This window comes from Taudactylus pleione, unplaced genomic scaffold (genome assembly GCF_031769625.1).
Source record: "Taudactylus pleione unplaced genomic scaffold, aTauple2 ptg000110l, whole genome shotgun sequence".
Taxonomy (NCBI): Eukaryota; Metazoa; Chordata; class Amphibia; order Anura; family Myobatrachidae; genus Taudactylus; species Taudactylus pleione.
In genome coordinates, this window is record NW_028284512.1 from 677,904 (window position 1) to 689,025 (window position 11,122).

General features: G+C 41.8%; 1 protein-coding gene across 2 annotated transcripts in view; it reads left to right on the plus strand.

Moving 5' to 3' along the window:
- ADGRD2 (adhesion G protein-coupled receptor D2) overlaps positions 1-6,164 on the plus strand; it is a 374,363-nt gene extending 368,199 nt beyond the window's left edge. For both annotated transcript variants that reach the window (XM_088471096.1, XM_088471093.1), the window contains exon 27: positions 2,932-6,164. Coding sequence is in view for 1 of the 2 variants with exons in the window: in XM_088471093.1 (XP_088327219.1) it covers positions 2,932-2,939 (8 nt within the window). In the remaining variant the exon portion in view is untranslated. The remainder of the gene's footprint in view (positions 1-2,931) is intronic.
- Positions 6,165-11,122: the final 4,958 nt, after the last annotated feature.

An 11,122-nucleotide genomic window follows, 5' to 3' on the forward strand; every position in this document is an offset into this window, starting at 1 on the left:
TCGCTTAGCATAGTCATCCATCTACCTCGGTGCAACCTTTTGGACAAAAAAACACTATTGTGAGGTGTTCAGAATAAACTGGAAATGAGTGGAAATTAAGGTTTTTGAGGTTAATAATAGTATAGGAGCAGAAAATCAACACATTCTGTGATTTTAGCTGTTTTTATGCTTTTTAAAAAAAAAATACAGGTCCAAAACACAAAACCCAGAACCCAAAACAAGGAAGGGTGGTTTTGGCAAAACCAATCCAGATCCAAAACACGAAGAAAGATCCAGATCCAAAACCAAAACACAAAACACGAAAAGTGGCCGGTGCACACCCCTAGTGTGTATGCAGCTGAAGACTATCACTGTATCGCTATCTTTAGATGGTGAGAGTGATACATTGCCGGCAATGGGTATCCTGTAGCAGCCTTTCTGGCTTCAGTGAAGCCGTCCAGACACTGCCGGTCCCAGCCAGGTGAAGCAGTCATGTACATGTGCAGACTGACCATCGCACATGCACATGTCATAGAAGTCCATCGCTGGCAGTGGTAGGCTGACAGCAGATAAGGAGGACACCGTCGACGAGGGGGATGTTGCTAGACCTCATCAGTGAGGTCCAGTGGCATATTCGTTTGTATCACTACAATTCTAAACAAAATACTGTATGCTTCTGGTATTAAGGCTCGTTGATAAATGGGGCCCCATGATAGATGCCAAATGTACTTGAACCCTTGTTTACAAAATACTTTTCAATGTAGGTTTCAAGCTCTTGTCATAACTGAAAATAGGAAATAAGACTTAAGAGTTTTCTGTGTTACAAATTTGTCCTACAGTACCTACTATTCTTATTCTATTTAATACATAGGATTAGCCATTTGGAGCTGCTTGGCAAATATTGTACATTATACAATATCTGTTTTTATATATTTGTAAATTTTGTGTTTAAAAAAATTTAAACAAATGTTTTATTTCATTATATGGTTATTTAGATTAAAAAAACAGAAGCACAATTGCAAACGTATTCATAGCCTGTAATAAAACAGTTTACATGTACAGTACTATCCCTTGTGTAATTGTTTTTCCAAGTGAGCCACAGGACTGATATCTCTATTGAAAGTGGGGATACAAAACACGCATACCCTCCCAAAGGCTATCACATGCATTCTGAAAAGCAATGGTGACCTTATTAGGCTGTGAGTTTAGAGTAATGAATAACAGAACTGTAACTAGACTTTTTAGTGCCCTGTCCCAGAGAGAACATTGACGGCCCCCCACACACACATTTTTTTAAAACAGGGATATAAAATAGTGCACCTGAATAAAAGCCATGGCCTCATGGGGAAGGGCCAGGAGATAGGGGAGACCAGGAGATGCTGGGGATAAAAGAAGAGAAAGCTACAAGTGAGCAGGATAATAAACAGGAAAATTGACAGGCCCAAACAGCGCCCCCTGCCCTGCGGTGCCCTGTGCCATGGCACCGGCCGCACTACCCTAGTTACGGCCCTGATGAATAATATTGGGAGCAGAGTGCCAGCTCTCTTACCTTGGTGGTCCCAGTATAATGGACCTGGCCCCTTAATACTGTACCCAACAAGTGAAAAACAAAAAAGGTAAAACACATCATTGGAAAATTTACGTTTTCTAAAAAAAAATATATAAAAAACAACAGATTCCCCAAACCTTAGTTCAACATTTTATTAAAAATAAATAACATTGCTTTTTCCCCCATACTGGGACTAGAGAGCTCCTGATCTTGTTAATTACCCTGTCCACTACAGCACATATGGGTTAGGGGAGCCCTAATACTTTTCACTACAGTGCTGAGAACCTCCAGGAGGGGCAGGAGGTATTGTTTGGTCAGACTTGACTTACATGCTGCATGACTGCTCGATGTCACCGATGTTTACCCTGGTGCACGTCATCAGATGTATATGAAGGCAGTAGTGGGCGCCTCTATGTTCGGCTATGCTTTGGAAGGCACCAGCATATTTTCGCAGCTGCCTTCCATGCTAAATCGCAGATGCGATTGCTTTAGCGTACATTTCTGAAATAGGCCCTGTAGGCCATAACTACTGGGGACAAACTTTGGAATATTTAGCATTTTTAGGAGGTTAGTAAATTTGACATGTTAGCAGAGGGTCATTCCATGTCAAGTGGAGCAGGGATCCCCACATGACCATCTCCAATTTTGATAACAATTTACATGAAGGTTGGCATATATATCAAGCTAACTTTGGGGAAGTTTTAGTTCACAATATGCAATAGTAGCAAAACTATGGCCCTCAACGTGGGGGTGGGTGCAACTGTCACGACTCCGCAGCAAACAATCAGCAGATGGAGATGACCTTCAAAATTGGTCCACTTGACATGGAATGACCCCAGACTGTCATAGAAACTATGAGGGCCGCCTTAGCTACAGAAAATAGGGGACCTCAGCAGATATCGTTGATATCTGCTGTAGTTCTCCCTAGTTACATAATGGGGATCCTTAATATCTGCATTTACCCCATTGAAATGGTGTGTTTGGGGTACAGCCTTCAATTATTTTTTTTTGGGGGGGGGGTACATCCTGCTATTTTTTTATTATGCCCCAAAGTGTGATCTTTTGTAGCAAAAACTAGTATTCCCACCAAATGACCCTTCCAGTCAACTCATGCCAGAAACCATCAGGAGCCCTATTGCACTATGACTCCACAATGCAGTTTCAATCTATCCAATTAAGTATTACTGCAAAGGACTGGATTGGTTGCTCCCTCTGCACTGTAAGCTTACAGCACAATACAGTTCCCAGCAGTTTTCATTCTTAGGCAATGTGATAGGTGTCAGGGATACAACCTAAAACTATTAACTATTTGGGCACAGGGAAATGGTCATTAAAATGGAGATGTTTGCCCAATAGTAAATTCATTTATTGCCTGTCTGATTATTTTTATTTGTCTTCCGTAGGTTGCTGAATCATTCCACAGTGCAAATATCTGGACTAGCAACAGTCATTATTATGGTGGAGAAGCCAATGTATGGAAATTGCCTTTGGAAGAAATATAAAGCACCTCTGTGTTATTATTACAGTATATTACAGTGACGTTATCACTTATGATATTGTGGAGTAGAGATCCAGTTTAATCCGCTTTCGTAATCAGCACGGAAAAGTGAAAAGAATGGTTGCAACCATGAACATGCTACATTGTACCAAGACCCATTAGGCAGACCGCATTCACATAGGACCGCATGTGAATTGTAGTGGGTGGAATCGGTATAAAAGGATCTGGTACATACTCCCCAGGCTGACCTGTGTCAAATTGCATCTTTTTACCTGAATCATTAGACTGGGTCCACAGCTTGGTGACATCTTTAATACGATGAAAATGAATAATGAAATAATTCATTTTCACACTCACGTTAATTTGGGAAAAATCTATGCTAACGCTTATGGGCTCATACAAGGGATATCCAACTCTAATTACAATCAGTTCAGAAATCATCACACAAGGATACTGAGTTATGTACTACGAAAGGGTGATTAATTTTAAGAAATGTCTAGGACGATGTAATGTTCGCCATCTTCTATCTTGGCCATTTAATTAAATTTTTCTAGAAGCCAACTTGTACTCTGCATTTTGCTCTTGGCTATTAGTTTAACTAGGGCATGGTATCACAATAACTAAAGATGCGCGTTGACCCCCGTGTTTTGGTTTTGGATCTGTATTCACCTTCGTGTTTTGATTTCAAAACCACTCTCAAGTGTTTTGGTTTTGGATCTGGGTTTTTTTTTTTTTTTTTTCCAAATTGAAAATAAGGTTTTGAAATCGGCTAAAATCATGTAACTTTTGCAATCCAAAGCCCAAAATTCGGATTTAAAATCCCAATTTCAAAATGCAGGAAGATCAGAACCACGACTCAGATTTATCCGGATCTTCTCAGGAGATCAGAACAGTGACTCGGATCTGTCCGGATTCATGAAATTCGGATGGATTCGTAAATTCTGGAGAACTGAACCGCACATCTCTAAAAATAAAATATGTTTGTATATTACTGTATTCATAAAAGATAAAATACAAAATGTTATTTGTTCCATCATAAAGGTATTCATGGTGCAGTTTTGACCTCATACAGTCCAGTTCACTAGTATTGAATGCCAGGAAAAGTTTGTACTGATTAATTGTATGCACTGTAACTCACCGGGGCTTTATCACCTACAATTGAACCACTGCCTGGTTGAAGTCAGTAAATAAATGACAACGTCCCCACACAGTTTGGGAATGAGCAATGGCTCTGCTGTCGATGCTGTAACTTTATGGTGTGACTGGGTCATTCACTGTACCATGACAGGTGTGTAGCTCCACTACTGGTCAGCATCTGGACTTGCTAATGCCAAATACACTGGTGTGCAGGTGTGCTGGAAAGGTACAGTACAGTCTGATAGCATACGCCTGACAGGTCGTTGTGTAAGGCTGGCCATACACGGTAAGATTTTTTATACGATGTGTACGATTTCGATCGATAGTAATGAGCATTGGATAGTATCATCGTATGAAAAATTGTATACCTTTTGAACACATCGTATGAAAAATTGAAACGGAAATCCTATAAGACATATTGTACGTCTTTTTATCGCACCGTGTATGGCCTGCATAAGTCCCCAGTTACTGGACTAGAAGACCAACAGAAACATCTGTGTTCTAAATTGTAGAGTGTTCTGCATTAAAGCAGTTCAAGTAGCAACCATATACAGTAATTAACAAGTATCTAAATGTCTTATTTTCGTAGCACATAAAAAGTATGTTACTTCTAATGAATGTAAGTCAATAGGTGACACAATTTGTTAAAAAGAAATTTACTTTACACCCTATATATCATCACCCTTTATCTGTAATTATTTCATGAAGATCACTCAGTCATGTCATTTATAGGGCCACTTACCAAATTGCACATTATAGCCATGAACCAGAGGTGGGTGCAAGCGGACAATCTTTGCAGACTGCGCATATATCCCGATGTTTCCTGCTGAACGCCGCAGAAACGAATTTGGGCGCAGAGGGAGGCAATTTCATTGGGTGTTCCTGAGTAGTAGCAGGGGGAGGGGAAGTGGATATCCAGATGAATGAGTGTTGTGGTTATCAACCGCAGTTGCACTGATTTTGGCGGCCATGTTCAGACAGACATTCTGCTCCTCCATAAAGCTGGTTCAATGTTCAGTGCTGCAACCAATGTGCGGCCGATGGTGTTTATTAAAATGCAATACGGCAGATTAGTGCCGCAGCCAACTGGCGGCTCTGTACAAATCCCGTTGCTGCAGCATTAGCATAAAGACGCAGTCACACTGCGGAAGAAGACAGTCACAGCTGCATAAGTGCCCACCTCTGAATCAGGCCGTATGTTGTAAGAGCTATTAGTACAGTCATACTTTTATTATGGAAATGTTCTGGTTGTTTGAGGTAAGGCTGTGCGTATACAATAACTTCTCCTCCTTTACACCCATTAATGAATACACATAGCGCCTTTCTGTAAAATGTTCATTTATATGCTCTGCAAAGAGTTTTTTGGTACCGCTAGAAAAATATGAAGCAAAGACATATTTCAAGATAGAGTTCCATACATTGCACTGTTTTTGCTGGTTAGACAGTAGAATGTATATATGTAGTAAAATATATGAATCAGGCCGTATGTTGTAAGAGCTATTAGTACAGTCATACTTTTATTATGGAAATGTTCTGGTTGTTTGAGGTAAGGCTGTGCGTATACAATAACATCTCCTCCTTTACACCCATTAATGAATACATAGCGCCTTTCTGTAAAATGTTCATTTATATGCTCTGCAAAGAGTTTTTTGGTACCGCTAGAAAAATATGAAGCAAAGACATATTTCAAGATAGAGTTCCATACATTGCACTGTTTTTGCTGGTTAGACAGTAGAATGTATATATGTAGTAAAATATATGATGATGTACAGTATTTCCTTAGAGTTTTTACTACCAGCTATGTAAATGACAAATTTTTACTTTGTTTTTGTAATTATTTGCTTTATTAGTGACAAAATGTAAACATCATATAATGTTTTCTTTTTTAGCTATTGTTCTAAGTAACCTATATGTAACCTTAAGGTCAACTGCTGAAATGTGTCACTATTTGGCAAGTCAGCTTTTGACTTCATATTAGTAAAATAAAGTGTAATAAATATAAAAATCCTACTACTAAGGTGCTCTTGACTATTATATTTTATTATTATACATACAGTATATGCCAACTATTATGGTCCCCTCCAGGAGTCCCAGAAGGGGTGTACGGCCGAGGTGGGGGACGAGGTGCTGAGAATTATGACATCATGGCCCCTACCATGATTGTCAGCATTGTGCAGCAGTAGTGTGGAGTCACAATGATTCAATTTCAATCCACCCATTGAGTCTGTAGACCAACTTCTTCATTGGGAAAGTGGGTGGGATCCAGGAGGCTAGTTTCCTCTCCCAGAAGTCCAGATGAGCTTCCCAAAATTTGGAAGTCATCCAGAAATTCCTTGAGTGTAGGCAAGTACCGTATGTGCATTTTAAACTTTTGTTTGTAAAGTGCCGACTTATTGTTTAGCGCTGCCTGTAAGGGAATAAACAACAACACTGAGGTACTTATATAAATGTCCAATGATAATAAGAGGAAAGAGGAAAATGGGTCACCAAAACAGAGAGGCCCCCATTAGCCTTCTTAGTAGGGGAGCCTAAACCATAAATATCCTAGAAGAGCTTATGTTCCAGTTCTCTGATGTCTTAAGCGAACATACAGAAAATCTCATTCAAGTTAACTTGCTTGATCTAACCTCAACTCTAACACCATACAGTAGTCAAGAGTCTTGGGGCCGTACTCAGAGGTGGACGCAGTCCGGGTCGGTGCTGCGTCTTCTGTAGCAGCGGATCTAAGAATTTATTGCAAATGCGGCAGAGAAGCTGACAGTTGGCATCTTTTGTAAAATGATGCCCACTGCCAGCTTCTCTGATTTGCTGCCTTCACCCACAGATCATTGCGACCATCGGACATATGAGCAACCCCAAGGTTTTTTAAAAATGTCCAACCCAACTAAGCTGCTGGGACCAGTGTTTCTGCATCCAAAGATGTCGTCTCTGGCTTCGGAATGCCCCAAAAACGGCCCAGTAGATAACCACCCCAGAATGCCGACAGCCTGTCAATCAGTTTGCTGCTAACACCACACTGCGACCGGAGTTGCAGCACCATCATGGCACATGTGTACTGCGGCTCTTACAAATGTGCCGACAACAAAAAATCTTGCAGTGTATGCGCTACCGCAGCCTGACATTTCCCCTGTACCTTCACAAGGGAAGATGAGTGAAATATCTCCTTCCCAAGGGAGTAACCCAGATATCATGGCCACACACTGGCCATGAATATCTGCTGCTTTCAGACTGACGGACATTTTATCTGACAATGTATGCCCGGCATTAGCAATATCTTTTCAAGCATACAAATCGCTAAGAGGTCCTTAGGAGTGTTTGATTTGCAGATGAACACAGGAGTAGAAATGAGCTGTCCTTTATTAGCATTCATTTGGTAGATGAGAAGCAGGGGACATCAATTAGTCAAGTACTGAGTGTACAAATGCTGAGGTTTATGTGTTTGCAAACTGGCACCATGGTAAAAAAAAAAGATTTTCTGTGTAAATAAATAATAAAAAAAAGACTGATTAAGACCTTGACAGTAAACACATTTCTGTGAAGAGTCATTGTATAAGGAGTAAAAGAGTCAGCTGGATTGATGAACGAGAAACAATAAGCAATTCAAATCATCAAAAGAGTTTCCGAGACTGCGCCTTTTGCTGTCTCATTATTAATCTAAGCCGTTCAGGTTTTTTATTGGTTTATGATATTGAGGTTTTGTGTGTTTCCGGAACTTCATTTTCTACTAAGAACAATTATTGTTATTCCTATAGCATTAATTATATAAAACATAATGCAATCCCCACAGTCATAAGCTACCCAAAAGTTGTATGACCATATGATGGTATAAAGGTGCTTTAATATAGCAAAAATAAGCTACAAAATGACCTTTTATTTTTACCCCTATTCCCTTTATATGTCCCTTTGTATGCCCCCCGGATTATAAACCAAAATAGAGATGTGACCACCATATTTTGGTTTTGGATCTGGATTAATCTCTGTGTTTTGGTTTTGCATTTCCACCCTAACGTGTTTTGGATCTGGATTTTTTTTAAACATTTATAAAAAGTTAAGAGCATGTAATTTGGGCCTGTTTTTGTTCCCACGGTATTATTAACCTCAATAACATTAATTTGCAGTCATTTCCAGTCAATTTTGACCACCTTACAGTTCACAATATTGTTCACCATTATTGTCCAAAGGTTGGCTGGCTAAACTAAATAACAGACCTCCTGTCAATCACTTTGCAATGGGTCTGCGTAGTCACTGCGATTGCAGTTCTGATCGCAGTGGCTGTTTCGCGCAACTGGACTGCGATGTATACACATGCGCAGAACGCAACAATGCACTGAATCAGGCCCACAGTCCTTAGTGAAGCAGCCCACAGTCATTCACAGCCTGGCACAGTCACAGCAGTAGTGCCACAGTAGTGCTTGCACCCCACAAATAAAGCTGCTAGAATGGCCCAGCCAATCAACTAAATTGAATCCAATTGAAAATCAGTGGAAAGAACTGATTCAGAACCGGACGCTATTTGCAGACGGTCGTTCTGAAAAAGGGGCCGGATATTTAAATTAAGCGCTCGCTCTTTGCGGTCTGTTGACGCCTCTATGTCTGAACTAGCGAACGAAACATGCGCTCGCTATTTTGTAAAAACGCCCCCTGGCCGCTCGCATCATACGTCATCTCTGCTATTTATTAGATTAATCGAGTACATCGAACGGCGTATGAACTGCTCGCTATTCTTGTGGTAGCATTTTCCTACCGCAATCATGCGAGCAGTTCAGGCTAAAAGACAACCAAGTGACGTGGTCGATGACGCTGCTTTGTTAATTATGCACACCCTTAATTTGACCGTTTGGCACGCCTGCGTTCGGATCTCCACTCCCCGTTTTCAAACACCTTCCCCTGTTACCACCCACGAACGCCTCATCCTGTCACTCATATTAGCAGGCATTCGCTATTTTGTGAGCACACGATTTCCGACCGCACTAACTGGTTGGCGCATGCGCATTACAACCCATACGCATGCGCAGATGTGCGAACATCGCTCGGAACGAACGAGCGGCCGCTTACGAGCGGCTCTGAATCAGGCCCAGAGGGCCTGATTCAGACCCGGTTGCAAAGCTGCGTTTGCATGCAGCCTGCCGATGTTTGCAATCTGCGCAAGCGTACAAGATGAAGTGGGCGTGCGCGAGCTAGTCCATGCGATCGGGAAGTGAACACAGGCGTGTCTGTGCGTCTGAACACCGTTTCAGGGGCGTGCATAATTAAGATGCATCATCAGCATACATGTCACATGGCTGAATTAAACACAGCAGCACTTGCAGTGGTATGATCAACCACAAGTGGTGCGTATGGGTCCGATGTCAGCCGATGTTACCGATTGTTACATACACTTCCTGGAGATGACATATGTTACTAAGGGAAAGTGGGCATCTTGTGTCAGACTGGTGGGTGTCTAAATACATACCACGATTGCACGGCAAAATATAGTGGGCGTGCTAATGTCTTACTAGCGATCACGGGATTTGCATACTTTGGATACGGACAGCTGCGTGCAAACACAGCCTTGCGACCGGGTCTGAATCAGGTCCAGAGTTCATAGAAGAGGCCCACGGAGCCTTCAGCCTTCAAGATTTGAAGACTGTTTGTGTGGAAGAATGGGCCAAAATCACACCTGAGCAATACATGCAACTAGTTTCTCAGGAGGCGTCTTGAAGCTGTCATTACCAACAAAGGCTTTTGGAGCTCATTCAGACCCACTTGCTAGATGTGTACGCTCGCTCCCAGCATATGCAAAGGTGGCTAAGTGACGGCATGGCAGGCGATCGCATGGCAAGGCATAAGCACACCCACTATGTCTTGGCGGGCGATCGCTTTGTGTATGTAGACGCCCACCAGCCATTCATACAATGCCCACTTGCGCACGTCATCTCCTGGAAGTGCTTGTAAGCATTGGTACATCGAGCACCATCGGATGCGATCGCAGCGCTTAAGGTTGCCTTTACCATGCCGCAAGCACAGCGATCACTTCAGAGTGAAATCCCACCAAGTGACATGTCCTGTGACGCTGCCTTTTAATTATGCACGCCTCTGCAACTGCGTTGTGGCAGTCAGGCACGCCTGCGTTCGCATGTCCACTCCCCCGTTTCCAGGGGTCAGCCCATGTCACCACCCACACACGGCCTCTCCTGTCACTCACTCTACTGGGCAGTCTATGTGCAGCGTGCGAACGCATCCCCATCTCTCGATTTGGTTCGTGCACGCGCATTGCGATGTTTACGCATGCGCAGATGGCGATTATTGGCCAGCAACGAGTGTTCACATCATAGCGAGTGGGTCTGAATCAGGCCCTTTGTACGAAGTATTAAATAAATTTCAGTAAGCGTGTTCAATACTTTTTCCCTGTGTCATTTCACATAATTACACGTAATGTCCTTTATGGACATCTATGGTTTGATTTCTTTGCATGTGCGGATTGCATGGGTTGTTGCTGACATTTGGTGAAAATTTCATTACAATAGCCCCATTACAAATATATTTACTGAGAAAAATGTTGATGTGTTCAATACTTATTTTACCCACTGTATATACTGTATATATATCTATATATAAATAAATACAATACACTCTGTATGGACAAAAGTATTTGGATATACCTGTTAATTATTGCATTGAGGTGTTTCAATCAGGCCCGTTTCCACAGGTGTATAACATCAAGCACCTAGCCATGCAGTTCCATTTGAAAACATTTGTGTTACAAAATGGGTTGTTTCACTTGTGGTACTGTGATAGGATGTCACTTTTGCAATAAGACAGTTCGTGAATTTTCATCCCTGCTGGATATTCCACGGTCAACTGTAAGTGATATTATTAGAAGGTGTTTCTAAGCTTTTAGAAACAACAGCAACTCAGCCACAAAGCAGAAGACCACGTAAAATCACAGAGCAGGGTCAACGACTGCTAAGGCGCATGGT